The sequence below is a fragment of the Onychostoma macrolepis genome, chromosome 11, assembly GCF_012432095.1.
Source record: "Onychostoma macrolepis isolate SWU-2019 chromosome 11, ASM1243209v1, whole genome shotgun sequence".
Taxonomy (NCBI): domain Eukaryota; kingdom Metazoa; phylum Chordata; class Actinopteri; order Cypriniformes; family Cyprinidae; genus Onychostoma; species Onychostoma macrolepis.
In genome coordinates, this window is record NC_081165.1 from 14,912,683 (window position 1) to 14,938,685 (window position 26,003).

Genomic DNA, 26,003 nt, shown 5'->3' on the forward strand with positions numbered 1-26,003 from the left:
TAAGATATGATATAACTTTATTGTCAGACAAAGTCTGAAGTTTGTCTTGCGTTAATGCAGGTTCACTCACAATTACAAAACATTATTACAAGTCAGACAAGAATCCAACAGTCACAAAAAGAAAGAAAGAAAAAAAAAACACACTTTTCAAAGCTCCGGTACAGATTTAATTTTTTGAGTAACTTATTCAGCTCTAATACAGCTTGGTCTAATTCAATTATATCTTGGAACCTTACACCACCAATTTGATGCCAAAAGTACATATAAGCACAATTACAAGCTCTTCAAAACATTATCACTATAATTTCATAACTTTGAATAAAGGCATCAGTTAATAAGTGACATAAGAAACATCACACTATGATGTATAACCATAACTATAGTACCACTGGAACTGTGTTGTAGGATGAATCTAAAACAATTACTGAAGCACTGAACTTGATTCATAAGTTTTTTTGTTGCGATTTTATAGAAAAAACATAATACATAGACACACGTTAATATGGTAAATGATACAATTATGCAGCAAAAGCAAGTTGTTAGTAGCTTTTATCTTATACTAATGATGATATAAATACAGGAATTACACACATTGTGTTTAAAAAAAAAGATTTCAAAATTTTTGCAAAATTATAATATTTCAGTACAAAAAGTAACTACGAGCAGTTAGCAATAAAAATAAATATGAATTACATGTGTTGGTTTACAAACATCGGTTACACTTTACTTGAAGGGGTGTGCATAAGACTGACATGACACCTTCATAATCATGACATGACACATGTCATGAATATGAAGGGTTTTTATGCATGTTTATGACAACTGTCATTAAGTGTCATTCGCTCAGTTAATGCAAAGATGACATTGTTTGAGATGTCTTTGTTATGGGCTAGGGTTAGGGGTAGGGTTAGGTCAAATAATGTCATCTTTGCATTAAAAATGACATAACTGAGAGAATGACATGCATAAAACCTCCTTCATATTCATGACATGACCTACGCACACCCCTTCAAGTGTTACCCAAACATCAGTTTAAAAGACAACAACAAAAAAAACAACAACGTCAACTCATAGTATGATACATATCTACTCACTACTGCGATGGCAGTAAAACACACCATTCTTTGGAAGAGTCTGCTTCCTCTAGGACAACCTTAACAATTAAACTCGTCCAAAACATGTGGCAACTTTAACCAATGCTTCTAAACAGTCTCCAGCACATTCTCTTAACAAACTAATTTGACCAATTTGCTTCTTTCTAAGATGCCAATCCAAAGAATTTATTGACATTTTTAATGAAGCAGTAGGCTTGAATCAAAAAGATCAGTTCATAATGTTGGGGTTGGGTTTGAATCATCAGTATTTGGAATTGTAAGTTAATTTGAGAAAAATTCCCAGTTATAAAATGTCATATACAAGTGTGATATATAAAACTGATACTTAAAATAGCTTGTAATAACTTCTAAGATAATAAATGATAATCTACCACTACTATACAAAGTCTTCTCAATGCTGTGATGTCCATATCAAGACCTTGAATTCTAACATGACCCATTCTCACTCAGAATTATGAATGAGAAGGCACTGTCTTGTTTACTGTCAAACTGATCTTCTTTATGCATGTCCACTTCTCTATTATCTATGCTTTGTGTGTAGATAAACCAGCCTCTGTAAAGAGCTGACTCAAAACGCCGGAGATTGTCTCGCCCACAAGACATGTAAAATACAAGGGACCATTTTTCTTGGTCATCAGGACAGATCTTTTTCAGGTCCTTTTTATTATGGCTCTGCAGACAAACAACACAAGTCTAGTTTCAGCTTAAAGGAACAGTTCACCCATAAGAATACAGTGCATAAATCATACTTACAAAAAAAAAAAAAAAAAAAAGAACATTGGACCTCACTGATTTTCACTTGACTTGAAAATAATAATAATAAAAAAAAAAAAAAAAAGACATTAGAAAATGTGTTTCAAAAAAGTATAAAAAGTACATTCCTTTAAATTTAGGTGATGCATAAAAAATTCTTAAACATGTAATACATCCTAATAATAACAAAAAAACTTACCATGACTGTCAACATCTTCTTATCTTCACCTTGCTTGTTGGTACAGCAGAAGAAATTTTCTGTGCCACTGAAGTTCAGTACAACAGGAACACCTTCACAGCCCGTGGTGATAGTATAATAGTAGAGGGTGATTTTTGCTGAAACAAAAAGTATTGCAAAATATATTTCACAATATACTTGAATCAAATCAAAACAAAGAATGATAGTTCAGTTATTTATTTTACTTCTAAATAAACTTTTAATTTGATTGCAAAAAGTAGTTACAAAATGAGATGTATATATATATAATTAATATACACTTATTTTTATTACCAACCTGACATGGTGTCTTTCAAAAACATATGCTGCTTCTCTGGGGTGAGATACTTTTCCATCAAGAAACTCTTAATGAACACATTATTTTGCTCTTTAATCCGCATCAAAATCCTTGAAGAACCTGACAAAACAGAGGAAAAATAAGTTTTATGGACATCAGTTATAACATTTAAGAACTTGAATTGTATTGTCAACAAATGCAACATTTGTTTCTTACTAAAGGTAATCTCAGCTGTCGCAGGCAGGACAACAACATCATTAAACTGGCAATTCATCCCTCCACAGCTGTTGCAAGGGCTGTCAGGATCACAGCCCCGAGCAACGACCACACTGAAGCTTGTCTCAGCCATGGAGACAAGCAGAAGATTGTCGCTACTGAAACAGTCATCCTCAATGTCCTTGTCTTCAAAGTCTGGCGATGGCTGAACTTCAGTGGCTTCCAGTTCTTCTTCTCTTACCATCATCATGTTGAATCTCATGACTGTCGGCTCCTTTTTACACACATTGATTTCCTCAGATTCACAACCTTCGGTTTTCTTTTTGGGAGAATGATGTATACTCTAAGAGAGGAGATTTAAGACCACAGCACAGATGATGTAAATCTAGCTCAGACAGGTGTTTTACTGCTCAAGCAGTTCATTAAAAATAAACCATGATGATGTAATCTCTGGAATTTAATGTTTTAAACACCCACCCACATGTCCATGTGATCAATCAAAGTTTCCTGACTAGGCAAAAAAAAGCCCCATGTGAAAACTTCAGTTTCACTTCTCTCTTACATATCAATGATCTGAGAAAGTTCATATAGGAGTGCATTAGCATGTGTCAATAAATACAAAACTCACAAGTAAGGGGGACCCTTCAACCAGCAGCTCAGCAAATGCCTGTGGAGTCAAATTCTCCACATCTGTGTTGTTTATCATTAGAACTTTATCTCCCTTGCTGAAAAAAAAAGATATAGATGAATGAACAGACAGCCAGATAAGTTACGCAGTTGATGATAGATAGATAGATAGATACTCTCACCTTGCGAATTTTCCTTTGTTATAGTTAAAAAAGCCATTCACTTCATACGAGTGTTTCCCTTCACGTTCAGCGTGGAGCAACATGACACCACCACAAACAGGATTTCCCTAGAAGACATCACACATAAAATGTTTTCAACTGGATACATCTATCAATTAACATAGATGTTGATCTACTATAGATTGAAACCTACCTCAGCTGCCATGATGATCTCAGTACCGATTATGAGGATGTGTGTGTCCAGACTCTAAAACACTGCCTTTTGAAAGTCGGTAGACCTGATGATGCCGTAGGAAGAGGAAGCTATACTTCTGATGTCACTACACCAGTGTCAGCGTTGGTTGGAAAAGGAGAAGCATAGAGTTGTAGGGGAAGGACATAAAAGTGTAATCACTAAGCAAATAATAATTCAGCAAATAATTCTAAACTGATGGCTCTCTGTGAAATTGTCTGTGCCACACAATATGACCACACTGCACATGCTGCTCATCTCTCTTGAGTCTGAAAGGCAAACCATTGTCTGCAAACTGGGGCACAAAGCTGACCTTTTGACAGGAAACGTTCTCTTTATTTAGGTTGGTTAACTGATCTTAATGTATACCTATTTAAGGGTGTTTTCACATATAGTTTGATTTAAAAGAACCAAACCCAGTTCACTTAAAGTGAACCAGAAAGCAAACCAGCTGAAAGTGACCTCAGTTCTTTTTGGTGTTCACAAAACATTGTACTCAAAAGACCTGGATCTTTTTGGTCCTCTTCAGCATGGAAGTGATCTCAGACTCAGACCCTTTCTTGTTCACACCACACATTCATAAGAACTTTGCAGAAAATTTGAAAGATGAAGTGGACAGGGAAGGGGGTGAGGAAGATCTGGCAACCCCTGTCATGACATTTGCAGAGCTTTATCAATGCATTTCATACTCCTGGCAGGTATGCATTAAAACCATTTATTGCACAGGTAGTTCCAAGTCAGTTTAATCATTGTTCCATATTAATGCGCTGCTTTCATTGACACACATGCTCTTATGTGCATCACTCGCACACAGGGATCGGAGATCGCACAGTGCACATATAAAAACATTCAGGAGCACAGAAACATGTTGTCAACACTGCTCCGTGACTTTTTATTAATATAATAGTTAAGTTAAGTTAAGTTAAGTTAGTGACGTATTGTCAAGTATGGTGACCCATACTCGAAATTAGTGCTCTGCATTTAACCCATCCAAGTGCACACACACAGCAGTGAGTACTGAACAAATGCACACACATACACACAGTGAACACACACCCGGAGCAGTGGGCAGCTATTGCTCCAGCCCCCAGGGAGCAATTAGGGGTTCGGTGCCTTGCTCAAGAGCACCTTAGTCATGGTATCGAAGAGTGCTGTTCATTCACAATTACCACCTTCAATTCCTGCCGGCGCAAGAATTGAACCGGCAACCATTAGGCCACGACTAACCCCTAATAGCTTTGATACTTAATCACTACATTACATTTCTCAGCAAGTCTGGGGTGAAATTGCTATTTTTAAAGTAACTAAACTCACAGCTTCAATGTTTGCAGAGTGACACACAGATGCAATTTACACATGCAACTTTCATCCCTCTCTCTCTCTCTCTCTCTCTCGATAATTAATTCAAATCAATCACATAATTCATGCATTCAAATAAAATTGATCTTATCACAGCATTTCACAGTCAAGCAATCCACGCTGCAAGCCTGGTTTTACGGAGGTGCTAGTAGGTGGTAAGCACCCTAAATTGAAGCTTTAATAATAACATTTATATATTGATTTCATGAATGCAATGACCAATCAGAGGCATTAAAAGTTAAAAATCCACTTACTGTTTTTGTCCAGTGCTGAGTATTGTGCACTCATGAATCCTCTCATTAAAACAAAGTCTAAATACAATGTAAATAAGAGATTCATTGTGTAGTGTACAGAGGTAATTATAAAGGGAGCGCTCTTTGCACCATAGCAATGGATGTATTTTGACAAAATAAACAAGCTTTCCATTGATGTATGGTTTGTTAGGATAGGACAATATTTGGCCGAGATACAACTATTTGAAAATCTGGAGTATGAGGCTGCAAAAAAATCTAAATATTGAGAAAATCGCCTTTAAAGTTATCCAAATGAGTTCTTAGCAATGCATATTACTAATCAAAAACGACATTTTGATATATTTACAGTAGTAAATTTACAAAATATCTTCATGGAATATGATCTTTACTTAATATACTAATGATTTTTGGCATAAAAGAAAAATTTTGACCCATACAGTGTATTTTTTGCTATTGCTTCAAATATACCCCAGCGACTTAAGGCTGGTTTTGTGGTCCAGGGTCACATATGTCAAAATATATTAGCATTAAGGTTAGAGCTCTCACTATTTTCAGAAGCTCCCTTAGTGATTTGATTCTGGAACCAGACCTGCCTAACTGTCTAATATAGCCTACAGTAGATTTTTAACTTATAATAATTTAACCTCTGGATAATTACATTATGCAATTTGTGTGCTTAATTTATGAGAGTGGCATATTTGATCTAAATGTGTAAATATAAAGCATTCTGTTATCTTCATCTCACACAGTAGAGTGCATGCGGTCCAGAGTGTGCGATGCTGCACACATAATTACGCCATTTACTGTTTATGAATTCTGATATGTTCATGACAAGGTTTATAGATCAGGCCTGTCTGATGGGCGCAAATGTGTTTTGTGTTACATGAATGAATGAAATTATAAAGATTGGTTGGAGTTGCTTTTACTTTGCATTATAAGCCTTCTGCATGTTATATTTTTTCATCAGCTTTCAAAAAGTGGTGGGAACAAAATCAACTCTGGCAAAAAGTGGTGGAGACAGGTCCCACCCGTCCCACCCAAAAATTACGCCTATGTCTAAACTGAGAGTGTTTGACAGGCCTAAAATGAACTAGGTGTGAAAACACCAGCCTTCCTGTCAGAAGAATCACCACAGAGTTTATTGTTTCTTTCCACCATGCAGGGCACACAACCTATTTCACAGCAAACTGAAAGTAACCTAAATAGACATAATTCATACTTTGAGGAAATAAGAAAATGAGGTTACACATGCAGAACGGTACACGTTTATACTCCCGAAACATGATCACTTCCTCATGTAAGGTAATATTAACAAAAGAAGAGGAAACTGGCTGCAGGGGAAGAAGCACTTTGTGTGGACGAGTGCACAACTGTTAACCTCAAATTTATTTATTTTTTTGACTTTGTCAATAGCAAGGCATTCATAAACACATCCATCCAAACACAAACAGTATATAGACATAGTACATTTCCAAGGAAAAAGTACTTTTATTTAATATTGTATTTAACATCCTCGCACAAAGCTAAGGTGTATGGTTTAGTTTTATAGTAGTCTATGGTGCTTTTTTCCCACTGTCCATGTATGAAAAAGAGCTGTATGAAGATTCCTCAACATTCTCCTTTTGTGTCCCATAGAAAAAAGAAATTCTTTGGGTTTGGGACAACATGAGGGTAAACGACTAAACAGAATTTCTCAGCTACTCCTGTAAATTACATATTTTATTTTATATGATGTTTTAGTAGCAACGTTTGTACATAGGTTATTTTGATACTGTGGTTTCCTGCCAACAAGTCACCTCAGTTTTATGCCATTCTACACAGCCACATTATACCAGAAGGCCTGCATGGCCCTTTACACTCAAACCAGAGTGTAAAACTTTCATATACTTCCTCAACACCTGTAGACATGTTTTCACAAACACGACACATCTGAGGAGCCTACAGCCACATTTGAGGTTAACACTCGTACAGAAACTTACTCACTTTGACATATCAAAACAGAGGGTGCTCTCTGACCACATCTATACCAAACAAACAAATATATCTATATCTTCAGGTGCAGACTCTTTCAGCAATTCTGAGAGTCATCATGACATTTAAAGGGCATATTGCAGGTTAGAGACTTCTGTGAGTCGATGTATAGAAAAATAACGTAGGAACTAGATTTTCTTTAAAATAAACTTTAAAATACGCTATTAAGGCTTCTGGAGCCGTTTTTGTGAGAGAAAGTTACTTCCGCATCTAAAACCAGAAGTGACGCATCAAAAGGGAGAGCGGACCAATTCAACCATAGGAAAGCAATGGATAGCAATGACAGTTCGGACGCTGTGGAAATTTTAAATGTTTACTTACACTCGTATGACGGACCACAGATAAAATTAGGTCAGGATTAGACAGAAGAACGGTCAGAGGAGACAGATTGAGTTAATGTGTGAGGAGAACAGGGCAGGTGTCTTGGTGAGAGACCAGTCAGCTTACAGATATACACACACCTTAACTAACGATATGTATTAATCAGGCAATAGCAAAACTAGTATTGGTCATCTATGAGTATTTATACTTACTAGTAACAGAAACTAATAAGCGTTGATCAGGCGTCACACTAACGTTGCGTTATATAGTGGTTTCTCATCACCGCAGGAGAGAGAGAGAGAAAAGTCAGTGCTGCAGGGAGTTAGATGCGTTACACACCGGGTCTTAGTGGAGAATGTGACCCCCACACTTGATGTGCAGTGTCTGACTCTGCTCCCAGGCTTTGAGGCTTGCTGTCTGAACCCATAATATGTGCTACAGATAACCTATATATTCACTTCAGACAGGAGCATAGACCTCTCCAGGCCAGAAGACACATGTATGTTTAGGGCAGAGATAAATTATTAATCTGAGCTGAATATTTATATGTATAAATACATAGTAAATTAAAGATTTTAATATTTAAACTATCTGAATAATTTTGTTTCTCAGTTACAAGTTGCCTATATTTAGGTCACGACTACCAGTAAATAACACTTTTTGATCCTATTGGTATAACGCAATAAATATAGACAGCATACAGGCAAGTTGTCCGCTGGGCCTGTGGTGTTCTGTGCAGGCACATCAAGCAATGGCTGTTGTGTCATCCACAATCACAAATTGTTTTACTGTATAAAACTTGTTTATGAAGTTTACATCATATATATATCAAGCAGATCTGCATTTATGGTTAATTCAATTCAGTTTTATTTATGCAGCACTAAATTATAACAAATATTTCATAGCACAGATCAAACCTAACTCAAAACACAACATTTCAACTTAAAAAATAAATAAATAAATTATATATATATATATATATGTAGATGTACCAAACATATACTACCAAAAGAAAAATATACCATCTGACACATTTAACAATCTTTCAGTCTGGGTATCGCACTAATGCGTTGTTAAAGTGTGTTAAATCGTGAATGCTGTGCTAGACACACGCCAACAGCCTCATCTTGTTTATCCTCTGGAGGGATCTGGAAAGAGGAGCAGGTGTAGCGGAAGACAAGACAGTGCTGCATTCTCGTGGAGCCTGTGGTGATGAGGTCTGACACATATGCTGGGAGAAGCTTACGTTTAGATCACATTCACTGCTGACCATGCTTTTCCATTTGGCCTCCATCACATCTGCATCTCCGTTAGGAGTGGAAGCTGCAGTCCAGTAGAGGTGTTAATAACAGCTGGCCTCCGCTGCTTCAGATCTTCACACTCTCATCATCCAAAGCCTTATAAACACACCACATGACAAAAAAGTTACCAATTAGTTGTACAAACAATGACACTAAGCTGTAACTAGACTTGATGGTTATAATATTAGCATTATTTAAATAATTATGTTCACTGATTTGGTAATTAGCAAATGTTAAAAAACAAGACTTAAGGTGCACAGTTGACATTTTCGTGGAGCAGCATCTCTGACGGATCCGTGAGCATCATGTCTCCCGCCGGCGGCCGAACACAGGCGGACCGGGACCCGATGAAGCTGCTGTGTGCACCGAATCTCACTAGGCTCTTGCTTCGGTATCCCATGTGGAACTCATATCGCCGGGATGATAATCTTCCGGTGTAAAGTGATCGTTAAGCTACACACCACCGCGTTGTTTGAAGCAGATGCATCAGTGAAGTCCCGTCTCTTCAGCTGCACAAACGCACCGAGGCCCGGAAGATACCGTCCTATTTCTTGTTAGGAAACCTGTGGACTCGATGTCCTGACAGGCTGGAGTTAGTGTTACCTCCACAAACACAATTTACCATGACCATGATAAATTGAAATAAAAATAACTCTCGAAAACACACTGACTCGCGCGCGCTCCACTGAATACCAGCAGCGCGCGGCACACCGCTCCCTTATGTGAAGTAATATGACGCGATGTTGGAAAAAAAGCGGTTTTTGAGATCTGTCAAGGAAAGCGTCACTTTTTCTTCTAAATTTGTGCACTCACGTCTTGTAAAACATTTTCAAATCCTGCATTAACGGTTCATATGGTATTTTCATACAAGTTTATATATTCATTTGGAATTTTTTTTTAACCTGCAATATGCACTTTAATAATAAAACAACATGTGTTGACTTTATGTACTGAGTAATTTTATAAGCAATGTTTCTATATGATATAGGCTATTTTTATTGACTGCATGCTTACCTAATGACAACTCCAGTCCCATATTTGAAACTGAAGCTATTTTTTTTTTTTTTAGTTGCACTGAATGAGAAAACAATTAACGAAGCTTCTACCACCCTGATTCGTACAAACATTTCCTGCTTGTCCCTCTACAAAGCTACGAGCATCCTGCCAAACTGCCCACTACTGAACTATTTATGGAGAGGCAACAGAGACAAAAAAGACATCAGATACACAATTTAAATGTACATATAATACAATAAAAAACGTTTTAGTTTATAAGCACTTATACAATTGGCACATCCTCATGAGAGCAAACCTTGTAATAAAGAGGTCAAAGTCACCCACAGAATGATATCAGCTCTTCGTATTTCCCTTAAGTTACTCACTGTTCCTGTGATGGTTGAATGCAATGAATTACTCGTTTCCGTTACTAAAACCATCGGTATGTGTGTTTGAAACAGTGTGCAGATGTGTCTGAGTGTGAGTAAAAACAATAGAGAATATGACTATGAAACAAATGAAGGAGTAAACAAACTTACCACAAAGTGCCTTTCTCTCAGGGTTCACAGTTCTGAGGTGACACTACTCTCTCTCTTTCAGTCTCAGTGTTAATCATCATCATGCTTTTGGGGCGAGCTGGAAGGTGATGTAATGTGACATGTCTGCTCAAACCAAAACAAGAAAAAAAATAAAAATAAAAATAAAATCCCATCAGTGGGAGGAAAAGTTCACTCCAAAAATGATAATTTGCTGAAAATGTATTTACTCTCAGGTTTTCCAAAATGTAGACTGCTTCTTCATCAGAACAGATTTAGAGAAATGTACAATTAAATCACTTGCTCATCAATGGATCCTCTGCAGTGAACGGGCGCCACCAGAATGAGAGTCCAAACAGCTCATAAAAACAAAGTAATTCACATGACTGCAGTCCAGCAATTAACGTCTTGTGAAATCCATCAAGCTAATCTCATCTGAATCAGGAAAGAAATATGCACAAATCACCCACTGTTTACATACAAAAACAAGGACATCAATTTTACATCTTCACGTTCCTAAAGACTACATTTTATGTAACATGGAGCTCAGCCTCAGGCTAAAAAGTAACAGAATAAAAAAACAAAACAAATGGCATATCCTTTTTATATTAATGATGGTGGGAGAAAGATTGAACAGAAAGAGGTAAGAAGTGGTTAGCAGGTAAAGATTTAATGAGAATGGAGAAATTAAATAAAACAAAAACAAAATTAAAAATAGAACAAATATAAAATAAAAACAACCGACTGGCCTAACAACCCCCAAAACACAGTGACAAATAAATTGGACACGACGGGTCCATGTCTCCCTCTAGTGGACATTTTTTGAAGAATTTTTATTTAGCTCTTTTCCCATACAAGGACAGTTCAAAGTGGCAGCGCACTGGAGAAGAATACTATTTTTGAAATAAATATTTAATTTTACATTGACAGCTTTGCTAACATGGTTCATACATATCATATTTTGATACCGTGGTTTCCTGCCAACAAGTCACCAGACAGTTTTACTCCATTCCACCAGCACACACACCAACCAATGCATGCATGATTGCCAAAATTATTACCAGAGGAACTACATGGTGCTCTGTGTCAAACCACAATGTAAAATGATCATAAACATCCTCAAAACCTCAAGAGCCACATTTCTGAGGCTGACACTCGTACAAACATACTCACTCAAGCGGTTTGGCACATCAAAAAACAGGTTCCTCCCTGAATCAGTCATGTAGCTCCTACAACAGACCACATCTATACAAAACAAACAAATATGTCCATATCTGGCATTGTTCTGGATCATTTATTTAATGTTTTCTAGTAATTAATAATAACAACTCTGATTTCTAGTCATATAGCAAACAACAAACTTGTAGCATCAAATATCCTTCAGAGTTATCCAGAATATCCAATCCAACAATATTTTATGTTAAATGGTATTTTTATATTTTGGAGATACCAAAATATCCAGTATTTAAAGTTCTTTCTTGTTTAGATAACAGTGATAAGTGTGAGCTAAAATTAAGCCTCTCTGCTCTAGGACAGAGCTATTCTGAGACCGACACTCAGTCAGACAGCCAATCATGAGCCAAAGTATCTATAGACTCAGAGTGGGCAGCGTAACACGTGCCACACTATTCCCAAACCAAAAACTGTTTGTCCAACAGGTCACTTTGTCAACCAACTGCTCTTCATCTTGAGGAAACAGACCTCATTAGCAAGTACAAGATTATTATTTTTGTTACTTTAGTAACAGTAAGATCATTCAACTAAAGGTGACATGCAAAAATGCTTTTTTCTCTTGCTTGCTTTCATTAGCTCTTCTCTGCATCTCTCTCTCTCTCTTTAGGGATGTTGGATGTTTTAATAATTGGAGGAGGTCCTCATGCTTTAACCCTCGCTACTCTGCTCTCAAACCCTGAAAAACCTCTCTGCCAATCAAGCGCTGACATCCTTCAGGGAATTCAGCTGAGCAAAACGAAAGCTAAAAGTATACGCTACAAAAACAAAAAGAGACAAGCCATCAGTGAGTCAAGCAGTTTGTGAAAAGGACAACAGATTGTTTATAGTTTATTTTTCCATGCTTTAATCACAGACTGATTTAGATCTTCTTTCCAACAGGGCCAGTGTTTGACACAGAGAATGAAGCCAAACGTCTGCCAAGTCCTCCACTGCATTTCAAAGTGGTGGATTCTTATGGAAAATGGACATCATTGTGGGAAAGTCAGTTTACCGCCCTGAACATCCCTCACCTTCGATCACACACGCTGGTTCACACCGATCCATTTAACAAGGTAATTTAGCACTGGGGAGTGTGTGTTGACATTTTGATAACGTGTGCTTTTGAAATACTCTACTCTTCCAAAAAGTTCAAGCATGATTTCCAAACTGAAGGTTCGTAAGTTTATGAGAAACTAAATAATTTGATAAGAATGGAAAAATAAACTAAATAAATAATTGAAATGAAAAACAATTCAAATAAAACATTTACTAAAATGCTCAAATATTTAGTTTGTTTACCTAAACATAATTTGACAATTAACTAACACCAGAGAACTGTGAACAGCATGTTATTCAACTATTGAAATGCTAACTTAAAATCTTCAAGGAAAAAGGAAAACTTCAAAAGAAAACTTAAAGTAAATATTTTAGGTCAAAGGGCTTCGGCTGACAAAAAAGTTTGGGAATCCCTGATTTCAATAATAAAAACGTTAGTAGCCTACTTTGTTGTAATAAAATACAACAGATGAACAGATGGTCAGACGCGAACAATGTACAAACAATAATGCAAACCAAGAAAAAAACATTACAATGATGTTGTCTATCAAAAGGACTAATAGTTTGTGAATCTGTGTACAATCTCAGAAGGCCTTGCAGGACTTTGTGTTGGAGCAAACTCGGGAGGATGAGCTGCACTGTTTACCTGAGAAAATATATATTCAGGACGAGAATGCTTTTTTTAACGACAATCGCCTGGGAAAGAAGGACAAAAAGCGTCTTAGCTCAACAAACGGCCTACAGAAAAACCTGTATTTCAGTCTTCCAGGAACACAGCTCGGTATAGACTTCTTCCAGGAGCAGGTCCGAGCATCACGCAAGAGAATGCCTGACTAACAATAATTAATAAACCGACTGTGAAATGCTTGGTTTTAAAGCAACTGAATGCAAGTTTTGTTTTTTGTTTTACCTTGAAGTATAATCAATCAAACTGGAAGTCATTCTGATGGTACATTGACTTCTAATAAGGCGAATGGCTTCGTTTGGCTTGTTTCTCACGCTCCCTCACAAACAGCTGCTCTTGTATAGCCAAGATTGGTGAGTGAGCGGGTACGAAATTCAGCGAAAAGTGCGGATTGCTTTACGGCAGCAAGGAATGCATCCCTGCGTCCCAATGTACATATACAAACTCGATTCCAAAAAAGTTGGGACACTGTACAAATTGTGAATAAAAACAGAATGCAATGATGTGGAAGTTTCAAATTTCAATATTTTATTCAGAATACAACATAGATGACATATCAAATGTTATTTTCTTCTTTTTATAACAGTCTGCAAACGTCTGGGGACTGAGGAGACAAGTTGCTCAAGTTTAGGAATAGGAATGCTGTCCCATTCTTGTCTAATACAGGCTTCTAGTTGCGTCTTCTTTGTCGCATCTTCCTCTTTATGATGCGCCAAATGTTTTCTATGGGTGAAAGATCTGGACTGCAGGCTGGCCATTTCAGCACCCGGATCCTTCTTCTACGCAGCCCTGATGTTGTAATTGATGCAGTATCTGGCATTGGCATGTTGGAAAATGCAAGGTCTTCCCTGAAAGAGACGACGTCTGGATGGGAGCATATGTTGTTCTTGAACTTGGATATACCTTTCAGCATTGATGGTGCCTTTCCAGATGTGTAAGCTGCCCATGCCACACGCACTCATGCAACCCCATACCATCAGAGATGCAGGCTTCTGAACTGAGCGCTGATAACAACTTGGGTTGTCCTTGTCCTCTTTAGTCTGGATGACATGGCGTCCCAGTTTTCCAAAAAGAACTTCAAATTTTGATTCGTCTGACCACAGAACAGTTTTCCACTTTGCCACAGTCCATTTTAAATGAGCCTTGGCCCAGAGAAAACGCCTGCGCTTCTGGATCATGTTTAGATATGGCTTCTTTTTGACCTATAGAGTTTTAGCCGCAACGCGAATGGCACAGTGGATTGTGTTCACCGACAATGTTTTCTGGAAGTATTCCTGAGCCCATGTTGTGATTTCCATTACAGTAGCATTCCTGTATGTGATGCAGTGCCATCTAAGGGCCCGAAGATCACGGGCATCCAGTATGGTTTTCCGGCCTTGACCCTTACGCACAGAGATTGTTCCAGATTCTCTGAATCTTTGGATGATATTATGCACTGTAGATGATGATAACTTCAAACTCTTTGCAATTTTTCTCTGAGAAACTCCTTTCTGATATTGCTCCACTATTTTTCGCTGCAGCATTGGGGGAATTGGTGATCCTCTTCCCATCTTGACTTCTGAGAGAGACTGCCACTCTGAGAGGTTCTTTTTATACCCAATCATGTTGCCAATTGACCTAATAAGTTGCAAATTGGTCCTCCAGCTGTTCCTTATATGTACATTTAACTTTTCCGGCCTCTTATTGCTACCTGTCCCAACTTTTTTGGAATGTGTAGTTCTCATGAAATCCAAAATGAGCCAATATTTGGCATGACATTTCAAAATGTCTCACTTTCAACATTTGATGTTATCTATATTCTATTGTGAATAAAATATAAATTTGTAAATTATTGCATTCCTTTTTTATTCACAATTTGTACAGTGTCCCAACTTTTTTGGAATTGGGTTTGCACTATCCACCCTATCTGCCTGCCCTAAATAGTATTGAAAATGACTAATATCACATAGAATTTAGCATGGATAGACTGCATATTGGGAGGCAGACCATATCTGCGTCTGCATGCAGCTATCCACAGTAATTGCATATTTACGACAGTGAATTCCATACAATTAACTGTAGGGGGCTCCAAAGTCTCAAAAATACACAAAACTACAGTTGCTATAACAACACTACTGAGAGCATTATGGGAAATTGAGTTTCAGCTATAACATGATCAAACATCTCATTTAGAATGTTAAGTGCAATGTGTTTTGATACTAAACTAACTCTAAATGTTGAATTATAAATGCACTATAAAATAATAATAAATTATGGATTACATTGCAAAGGACTTCCACCTAGGTACGCAAGTATGACCTGGACAGTGTCTTGATCAGAGCCACAGTGGACAGAATCATCCCAGTCTTAACTGAGAATGACAGCAAGGTTAAGTTTTTCAAGGTGACACTACACACTGGGGAAAATATAGAGGCAAAAACAGTTATCATGGCGACTGGACCTTCCAGGGCGCAGATGGCAAACATCCCATGTTGGGTGCGGGCAATCCAGGAGAGTTACCCTGAGGAAAGTTTACAACACACAGTGCAGCTCATGCATTACTTCTGTACACATGAAAAGATGGGTGAATCCTCCTCAGGTGAGTTTTTAAATGTTATCAATTCCTGATCAGCCAGATATAAAGCAAAAAATAACTAAATACATACTAAATTTGAATAATGTGAGATGACGAATATGCACTTTTTCTCAGGTTCTCCTCCTGTGTGTCAGATGGGTCAGAGAGTGATGGTGGTAGGTGGAGGTCTGACCAGCGCCCATATCATCTCAATTGCACTGAAGCAGGGTGCATGTCATGTGACTTGGGTCTTACGTAAACACTTACAGGTAAATTGAGTGTAAACATAGCTACATAAAGGGAAATGTAAAATCAACTGATCATAACTGCCAAATAATCCCTAACAATACCAAGTTTAGGGGTCGTGTATCACCCTGAAGAGGTTTATTTTGAGATTAACAACCTGCTACCTGCCAAATAAATGAATGGACATGGAATGTTTATTAAAAGGTGCTCTAGGTGATGTTGCCCATTGTAGAAATTATGTCATATATATGAACCACCAAATTAATCCTGCCACCCCTCTTTCTTCAAGCTGGAAGAAGCGAAAAATCAGCACCTTTACTTAATTCATTAATTTTTTTAAAATAACAAACTTTACTCTCTCTCTCAGCTTAAGCAGTTTGACGTTGGGGATATAGAGAGTCTGATTGGACGCTATTCCCACGTTGAGCATGGGATCAAGATGGATGGCCTGGCCTACTTAAGGCAGTTCTATAATGAAAGAAGTCTTCACAAGAGGCTAGTGATGATCAAACAAGCCAGGAAAGGAGGAGCAGTGACCCCTGAGGCCTACGCACAACTTCAACCTTTCATTCAGAGTGGCCAGCTCCTGATCAGAGCTCATTGCCAGGTGTGTCAGAAAAGTTTGGCTATATTGTGAGGCAGCTATGCTCAAGTGGGGTGCTGAGTCATTGACAGCTGAGCACAAAGTCCAAAGAATATCTAAGTTCAAAGAGTCTACAGCAGTGCAAACCAAGTTACTGGATTTCTTATTTAAATGTAATTAATATTTTATTATTTAAAATGTCTTTACCCCAAGGTGGCTGAAGCTAAATGGTGTTATCAATCACAGCGTTGGAGGGTCTCCTTGTGCAGTGGCGAACAATGGGGTGGAGAAAAGATTTGGCTGGCAACAGGCTGCAAACTGGATGCTACCCAGGATCCTTTACTCTCTGATGTCATGACAAAATTCCCCATTCAAGTGAGCAAGTAGACATTTCTACAAGTTTGTACTTAACCAAAAACTTTAAAACAGGGGTTCAACATAACACAAATATACAGACTAGACTTTTAACCCTTTTTGTTGAGTATCATATTTGATACATCAGGCATTTCTGGCTCATAAATCCTTAGTTTCATAATCAAAGCTTTGTAGAATTCATTTAATGAAATGCATTACGTGATATTCAAACAAATGATCTTTAAAAGCCCGATGTTTCATATTTGATAGTCACATTGTAACACTTTCAAAAAAATCATGTATAGGTAATTAAGTAATCCTAAGTTGATTCAGTCCAGTAAGTGCTCATCTTTAAATATTATTAACAATATAAAGAATTCATAGTAAAAACATATACCACAATCTAAAGGCCTTTAACTTGCTAAAAAAGTATGAACTCAATTAGATGACAGAAGGCATGTAGTAGATTGTGTACAACAGGTTTTTCAATACATTTTTGATCATGTTGATAATTTAGAATCTTAAGAAATGTGTATCAAATACAATACAAGTGCTGAAAAGTTTTTTTTGCTTTTTAAAAAAAAAATTATTCATGTGCACAACTGTAGGCCTACAAAAGTTAAGCATTTCCTGCTTGACAGGTTCTGGAGGGCTGGCCATGCATAACAGAATCACTGCAGTGGACAGCAGGATGCCCCCTTTACCTGATGGGACAATATGCAGCACTTCAGGTGCTGTTATGTTCTTTTTATGTATTATGATGTGTGGTAGGAGATGAAAACATGTGAGTGAGTCATCGTACTATGAGTCATCACGGAGTCATTTCTAGATAACACCTGCACGCAATGATTTAGGCTGCAGATAACATTACCACCAGTACAGGCAGGGATGGGCAGTATTTCAAATACGTAAAAAATATCCAAAGGTATTTTGTATTTAAATTAGTGCTGGGCAACGATTAATCTAGATTAATCTCATCCAAAATAAGAGTTTTTGTTTATATAATATATGTGTGTACTGTGAATATTTATTATGTGTATATAAAGACTCACACATACAGTATATATTTTGAAAATATTTACATGTATTTACATGTATATATTTATATTAATATAATTTATATAGACATTTTCTGGATTCCTGTAAGGAAATAAGGAATAATACTGCCTTCGTGTGCTATCAAAATTTCCTATTTCCAATTTCAGAAGTCCTGATTACAAGCTTGTCGCATTACTGTGCTTTGCTGTTGGACTGAATAGGAATCGTGGAGGATGCCAGGTTTCCTGGGAAAATCTTATTAAAGCCAAAATAGTAGATATTTAAAATATTTAATTTTGAATAAAATGTAGCATCCCATTTGTTGACAACTATATCATCATTCACAGTGTTATCTTTATAGTTAGCTTGTTGATGCTGTTTTGCTGTGTATAAACCATACAAAATGCTTGAAATGGTTATTGCACTACTATGTGCATGACTTTAACATTAAAACAAAGTGATCTTGCTTTTGTGGGGAAAAAAGCATTCCTCCCCCAGCAGGTAAAAAAGAGCACTAGCAAGGGGAACATAGCATTAGCACTAGTAAGATTTTTTTGTTTTGTTTTTTTTGGTCAGATTTTGGTTTTATCAACTAGCTAGTCAAATGTGTTCATTAAACTTTAATCATTACTTCTTGCTATGGCGATATGACAATATATATATATATATATATATATATATATATATGTTGGCGATGATATAAAGTGTAAATCGATTGAACTTTTTCTATATCATTTATATATCGTTGTGGTATGCAAATATAACTGTGGAGCTTCTAGTGGGCAGGACTCAGGAGCTATTGACACGTCAGAGTGATAACGAAACAAAGATAAATGAGTAATAAGCAGCTTTCTGTGTGTGTGTGTGTGTGTGTGTGTGTGTGTGTGTGTGTGTGTGTGTGTGTTTGTGTGTGTGCCCCAAGACAAAGATAACTATGATGTTAATAATAAAAATATAATAAAAAAATAATTGTTCTAAGGGTATACTCACACTAGGCACAGTTTCCTTGTACTAAAGCCCAAGTGCGAATTTCCTTTCGCTAACAGACAGATATCACTGTATTATTACAGAGGCAACTACATCATTACCTGTTCATCAATAAGATGAGAACCAGACCCATTATAAACTAAATGTACTCAATTAAATTAATTGAAAAGTGTGATATCCAAGTAGCAAGACAGATTTGCTGTCATAATGATAACAATAGCGCATACAAAAATAGTAAATTAACTGTTCCATGGGCCAGCGTGGTTAGCGATCACACTACATGTGTACCACACCCAAGCCACCTCTTCAAGCGGGCCAGGGCATGGTTAAACAAACCGCACTGGACATGGTACAGAGCAGTCACACTTGTGAAATGAACTGGACTTTGAGGGTCAATCGGGCTCAAGCACGGATCAGATCCCCTAGTGTGAGTACATCCTAAATCTAAGTGAATAGCAGATTCACACCAGTGAACAGCACACCACAACTATAACCATAACAGCACAAAAAATAATGAATGTTAAAAACATTGACAGCCAATCGGAATCATTTCTGCTTTAAATAGCTTGAGCGTTTAAAGTGACAGATGACACAACTGCATTGTATACACTAATATAGTTATCTTTATAATTATCATTCTTGGTGTAAACAGGCCTTAATAGTGTTACTTTACTGGATGGCCAATTTCAAATGTATTTTGTGTATTTTCAAAATACAAAATACTGTATTTGTATTTAAATGCATTTTTCCACACAGTATTTTGTATTTGTATTTAAATACATATTTCCACACAGTATATTTATTTTAAATACATTTTGATGTCTTTGTGCCTATCGCTGAGTACAGGTAATAAATATATGAAATATCCACAGGTTGGGCCTCATGCAGTGAACCTTGCAGGGGGTCAAGCTGCGAGTAAACGCATTTTCAAAGACATCATAGCTCAACACAGTGGATTGGATGAGAGTACATCAGAAAGGATGGAGAAGATCCGCACTGAAGAGTACTTATCACATATGCACGGCCTCATGTGGTTGTAACATCTACATACAAACACCTGCAAAGAGAGAGGGAACCAGATCAGCGGTCTCAGGTGTCGAACTGACAGCACAAGAGAATAATTTACAGGGGGAAATGCTGAGAACAGCTGTGAAATGACATTTTAAGATGCTGCACTGTATATGAAGCTGACTAATAAATAAATCGCCTAACTTTTGTTTTGGGGCTCATTTAAACAGTCATGTGTAAATGCAGTCAGTCTTTGTGGCTCAAAATATTGCATTGTCATTGTGATTTGCACTGCGCCTTTAAATAATCCGAATCTAGTGAGACTGTGATCTGTGTAGGAAGCCATGGCAAACCCAAAACATCAACATATTAAACACACACCTGTCATAGGTGAAGATTTCCTGTAAGAGCGGATAACACTGCAGTGCCGAGTTGTCTAAATAAATGTGCATCTTGTTTATTTTCTGACTTCCGGTGCACTTGGGAGCTCTGAAAACTGAAGCAAAATATTGGGATTATAAGGAGATATCAAGGTGTTTATCATGATTAGAAGAGTTTCTAAGGTCGTTTTGAGTGTGGAACAGTCTGAAGGCGTCGGGGCTCGAGTTCGCCGGAGTATCGGACGGAAAGAAGTAAGTTTTCATTGCTGTTTTTAGCATTTTTGTATTACGCATTTTTGTTTATTTGAAATGCACGATGACACATTGCATGAAACGCACTGTTTTCTTTCAGTTGAAGAATCTCGACCCTTTCTTGATGCTGGATGAATTCTGTATTGCCAAACCAGCGGGTTTTCCTGATCATCCTCATCGTGGATTTGAGACGGTAAACGTTATCTTCCAGCAGTCAAGAGGCAAAGTCGTGTACTTTCAAACCATGAATTATTACAGTAATGGAAAGGACGACACTTGTTAAATCTATGAATCCTTGCAGTCAGGTGAAATGAATTTAAGTGAATGGCGGTGTAATGTTACTAGTGTTGCCAGATTGGATGGACGATTTCCAGACCAAAAACTCACATAAACCCGCCCAAAACTTTAACTGTCAAAATAATGTGATAGAATGTAAGTCAAGGTTGATAAGAGCCATTTTTAACACCTTATAACGAAATAGGCTAATGACGAAAAAAATAATATAAATAATGCTAGATAAATTTCCCATGGATCAAATCGGCTACATTAAAGAGAACTACCAAATATGATTAAAATATGCAAGCAGACACTGTCAAAACGGCAATCAAGAAATTAACCGATATCCTCGAAAAACACATGCATAATTTTTCAATATCAACAGTCCAGCAGCTTTAGGATATACAAATCTGGACCGTTTAAAAGATAAAAGACAGGATCGTATCTAAATAGATTTTGATTAAATAATTTAACTGTGCTCTGATTTCGGAGTTGCAGTGATATAGCCTTCATGTCATCTCTCCCTTAACAGTTGTAATGAATTTCACGTTTTGAGAGTTAAAACACTCTCCACTCTTTACCATCAAACTTATATTTCAAGGCATTAAGATCACTTACAGTTATACATTCAAAATCAGATCCGTTATCGCACTAAAAACCCGTCACTCATGAATCATCACATGTGCTGATCCCTAGTGAATGATTGGCTAAGAGTGCGGCCGCGACATCAACATCAGCACCAGTCGTCTTTGCAGTGTGCGTGTGTGTTTAGTAACGCTGTACTGACTGACTGGATGCAGAATATGCACACTCGGGCTTGTTTGTTAACCAATTAGCCTATACAATTTATATGTTTTGAAAACCGCCAAACTGACCAAAAACCAGCCAATATTTAGGCTACCCGCACAATCAAATTCAAAACCGCCCAATTGAGCGGAAATCCACCCAATCTGGCAACACTGAATGTTACAAGCCTTCTACTTCCTGTTGGTTCTGATCAGGGAAAAATGAACGGTGTCTTCCGCCAGGAGGCGCGTGGCGGTTCAAAAAGACATATGGGATGTCTTCCAATTTCAGCACTTTTATTGTTGTTTTACGAAATAATTTGGTACACTTAAATGCGTAGTTGTTTAATTCTATTAAATACCTAAACGTTTTCTGACAAACAAACGGAAATCTAATTTTCTGTGAAACAACTAGATATAACTCTTCTCCTGCAACAACAAGCGGCTGCGTCCACATCGCTGAGAAAAGTAACAAGTTCAGCGTGACAACATGTTTCTGACTGATGCTTCTATAGTCGTCTGAATAATAAAGTACGGAAGGCTATGACATTTTTTTTTTCAACTAAATAACAACACTGAGAATCGTTAACATTCACTGAATTAAAAATACACTATGAAAAGAGTTAAAATAAGAGAAGGTGGACCCAGTGCAATGATAGATTAGAGTAGAGGTGTCAAACTCAGTTCCTGGAGGGCAGAGTCCTGCAGAGATTAGACACACCCGATCCAGCTAATCAAGTCCTTCAGGTTTATTTGAAAGCTACATGGTATGTGTGTTGGAGCAGGGTTGAAACTAAACTCTGCAGGACTGCGGCCCTCCAGGAACTGATTTGACACCCCTGGATTAGAGTCTTTGACCACTAGAGGGCTCACAGGTTCTTAACGGTTTAGCACTAGTCACCCAAACTGGCTTTAGTTCATTTTCGCTTCTGTACTGTACTGTACTGTATGTCAATATACAAAACATTGACAAAATACCCCATACAGAAGTCACATAGATTGAAATATATTAATAATAAATATATTTTCATAAATTGAAATATCTTAAATTCAAATAGAAGCAAATATATGTTATACAATATATGTAAATATATTTCGAAATATATTTAAATATTTGATTTTGTCCGCTTTTTTATAGGAACTATTTACATATATTTATTTCCTTTATATGTAAATACATTCAGATATCAGTCTATGTAAATATATTCATTTGCAATATATGCCCATATATTAATTTCTATAAATGTAAATATATTTTAAAACATTCAAATATTCAATTAAATAAACTTAAACATGTTTCATAGAATATATTCCCGTTTACTCAAACTTTATGTAAATAAATTAAATCTCCACACATGTAAATGTTTTCATTTTATATAGATTATAATTTGCCCCTTCATAATAAATAGAATAAAAACAACATTTGGACACTGAAAAACTGTAAAATTCTCCAGACAATGGAACTTAAAAACAGTGACAATATAAATTGACTTATTAATATAAAGAGTACATTTATCAACACCAGTTCAGCATGAACCAACAAAAATTATGAATGCTCATGATGTTTCTAGCACATAATTAAAGATTATCCTTCTGTAAGCATCCAGGGTCAAAACATTATGCACAAATATAATATTAAAAGTTTTAGTAGGCATTCAACACACTGTATTTAAATATTTAAGAGCTATCATTAACTATGCACAATTTCTCAACTAATCACATGCTCCCCTATTCAACCCGAATCAAGCATTGTAATACATCAGCTAATCAGGCCCTTAACCAACCCACTTCCAATAATTAATTGGAAATCATATGCAAAATCTTTTTTCTTTTTTTTTTTTTCTTTAAGAAAAAACTAAACAAAACAACAACAACAACAACAACAACAACATCATGCCTGGGCTTCTTTCATTGAAGGTTACATTGTTATGCCAGTAGGTGGGAGCAAGGGACTGTCTTAATGTGTGGAAACTGAAAGAATACTTTGACAAAGATATCACTTTATGGATATACAGGAAATGTGGGGGGAATTATGATTCACACTGGTGCACTTATGAATAGATGTATTATAGCAAACCAAGTTTAATGAATCTCACACCTAACATACAGCATTATGGTTATTTCACACTGCCACAAAAACAATTAAAAAAAATGTTTTTTAAAAATGCTTGTTTTGTTTGGTCAGTGTGTTCACCCTGTTGGAGTATGGCAAGTGTGAAATAGCTTTTAGGTGTTTTATTTAATATTTAAGCAATTAACATTATATTTTTAAATAAGATACATTCCCTATTTTTGCAATATTCAAGTATACATTATATCAAGTAATATCTGCATGCTACTAACTCTGAAGAGAACACAATATGTTAGTAGACAGCAATCCTTGTGAGTGAGAAGTCTGGTGTGGAGGGTGGATCTGGAGCTGAATTCTGTCCGAGGGTGCGTTTCCCGAACAACGTTGTAACTCGCTGATTAACCACCATAGTACGATGCATTGTTTTGGAAACAAACTAGCTAGTCACGACTGTTTCCCGAACACGGTTGCATCTCCGTCGTTTGATCCACATTGGTTCAGCAACATAGGTCCATTGTTAATGACGTCACACGCATGTGTTGGAGGAATAACTTATGCTATTTAACTGATTAGAAATCTCTAAGATGCTGGTGTATTGAACATGGTACCTACTGACTAATTTGCTATTTTTTGTTCCCTGTCATTGTGCTTTATTTGATGTTTGATGCATCGCGGTTCCCTCTTACGTTGCGCAAAAATACATAATTAAAATGCATTTTATATTTAGATAGAATGGAAGATAGAGATAGTACTGTATGTTAGCTTGCTTGTTGTGCCCAAGAGCATATTTATTTAAGCCCAATATCTTATTAACAAGAAACTATGCTTCTAACCACAGGTTGAGAGCTGCAGTTCCAATCACGCTGATTGCGAACGTTCGTTTGAACTATGGTTTCGGGAAACACCGAATCACTGAACCATGCTGGTAACGACGGAACTTGCGACCATGGTTGGCTAACAATGCTATATGTAATATTTTATGTTTTAAGCACCTTTCAGGCTTGTGTGAGGTTTCCACAAGCAATAAAGTCTACTTGAACAAACACTTTACTACATTTAAAGTTTAGAAAATCTAACTTATAATTCCCACCTTCACCATCCATCTGGTATGGCAGATGATGACCATTACAGACTGTTACACTTTGAAGTGAGGCACAGTCACAGTACTCGGTTCTGTCTTACCATTATTAAATTTCATTTCAAAGCACTTTTTTTATCATCATCTGTGTCTCATTTTGAATTATGTTGTACCCCTCTGTAGGTTGTAGTGTCCTCAATGCAGTATTAAACAAGATGGACTTTTAAGACACACAGGACTCAAAAAATATTTGATATTTATTTGATATATTTTTTTTATATCTGATAAACTTTTGAATGTTTGAGGTTTTACTTACTACTCAGATGGTTCATAGTGTCTTGGAGATGTTCTTCGACAAGAGGTTCCCTCCACCTCTGCTGCACGGCCATCAGCATGGAAGAATATAGGAACATAAACAATCTGTCACAGAGCCAACAATATGTAGTATACAATGTCAGGTTTATAAGAAATAAACTACAGCAGAGGTGAAATGCAGAATAGAGAAAGAATAATGTACAGAACATACAAAAAAAATCTTAAGAAATTATAATTTAAGTTTTTAGGTTTTAAAGATGCATGATGATATAGGTGAAATATATTGTGAAAAAATGCATATTAAGTTATTTAGTATGCTTTCTTAGGTCACCTGTGTTTCCTATATCTCTGTCAGCAGCTCCCATTAGAGGTTTTTTTTTCTGATGCTCCTGAGATCACAGTATAATTTTTATCAATATTTGTCTACAATGAAAGATAAAAACGTGTTTGGAATAGTTTCAGCCTATTTTAGTTCATGTAAGTGGATTAACAGTACAGTGCAATTTTTAGGTTAAATTAATTATCTTATTTCAATTCATCCATTAACAAATTGGCAGCGAAACATTTACAAAGCTATCAAAACCACTCATCTATACATAATAGGTGATTAAAATCCCAAACTTTCATAATCAAATCTATTATAGCTAGCTTACCTCTTATAGTTAGCCTCTATAGTTAGCTGTGA

General features: G+C 36.7%; 3 protein-coding genes and 1 long non-coding RNA gene across 14 annotated transcripts in view; 2 read left to right on the plus strand and 2 right to left on the minus strand.

Annotated features, from left to right (window-relative positions):
• On the minus strand, positions 1–14,584 carry il1fma (interleukin-1 family member A). 5 transcript variants are annotated; one of them, XM_058790798.1, is made up of 11 exons: positions 13,617–14,584; positions 11,612–11,683; positions 10,728–10,873; positions 10,442–10,564; positions 3,602–3,728; positions 3,409–3,515; positions 3,228–3,324; positions 2,600–2,942; positions 2,384–2,503; positions 2,068–2,204; positions 1–1,787 (listed from the first exon to the last, which is right to left on the minus strand). In XM_058790798.1, exons 5-11 carry the CDS (start codon positions 3,611–3,613, stop codon positions 1,542–1,544), a joined length of 1,062 nt encoding a protein of 353 aa, XP_058646781.1. In that variant the 5' UTR covers positions 3,614–3,728; positions 10,442–10,564; positions 10,728–10,873; positions 11,612–11,683; positions 13,617–14,584; the 3' UTR covers positions 1–1,541. The 5 variants fall into 5 exon arrangements, with proteins under 5 accessions (XP_058646781.1, XP_058646780.1, XP_058646784.1 ...); XM_058790797.1 differs by having other exon boundaries at positions 10,669–10,873; XM_058790801.1 differs by lacking the exon at positions 11,612–11,683 and having other exon boundaries at positions 10,728–10,797.
• Positions 12,037–20,528, plus strand: zgc:113276 (uncharacterized protein LOC553748 homolog). Of its 7 annotated transcripts, XR_009273315.1 has the most exons (11): positions 12,079–12,150; positions 12,279–12,455; positions 12,551–12,723; positions 13,295–13,510; positions 15,675–15,969; positions 16,081–16,214; positions 16,559–16,798; positions 16,988–17,149; positions 17,770–17,859; positions 18,334–18,439; positions 20,026–20,157. XR_009273315.1 is itself a non-coding variant. In XM_058790792.1 (10 exons), the coding sequence occupies exons 2-10, from the start codon at positions 12,281–12,283 to the stop codon at positions 20,191–20,193; spliced, it is 1,653 nt and encodes a 550-aa protein (XP_058646775.1). In that variant the 5' UTR covers positions 12,037–12,146; positions 12,279–12,280; the 3' UTR covers positions 20,194–20,527. The 7 variants fall into 7 exon arrangements, 6 of the variants coding, with proteins under 6 accessions (XP_058646775.1, XP_058646774.1, XP_058646777.1 ...); XM_058790792.1 differs by lacking the exon at positions 18,334–18,439 and having other exon boundaries at positions 12,037–12,146; positions 20,026–20,527; XM_058790791.1 differs by lacking the exon at positions 18,334–18,439 and having other exon boundaries at positions 20,026–20,527.
• LOC131549037 (uncharacterized) lies at positions 20,081–21,009 on the minus strand. The gene is made up of 3 exons (XR_009273318.1): positions 20,881–21,009; positions 20,543–20,657; positions 20,081–20,210 (listed from the first exon to the last, which is right to left on the minus strand). It is a non-coding gene; the product is annotated as an uncharacterized LOC131549037 (long non-coding RNA).
• pir (pirin) overlaps positions 20,559–26,003 on the plus strand; it is an 18,002-nt gene continuing 12,557 nt past the window's right edge. Inside the window, exons 1-2 of the mRNA XM_058790802.1 lie at positions 20,559–20,793; positions 20,894–20,986. Coding sequence (XP_058646785.1) covers positions 20,704–20,793; positions 20,894–20,986 — 183 coding nt within the window. The 5' untranslated portion in view covers positions 20,559–20,703. The remainder of the gene's footprint in view (positions 20,794–20,893; positions 20,987–26,003) is intronic.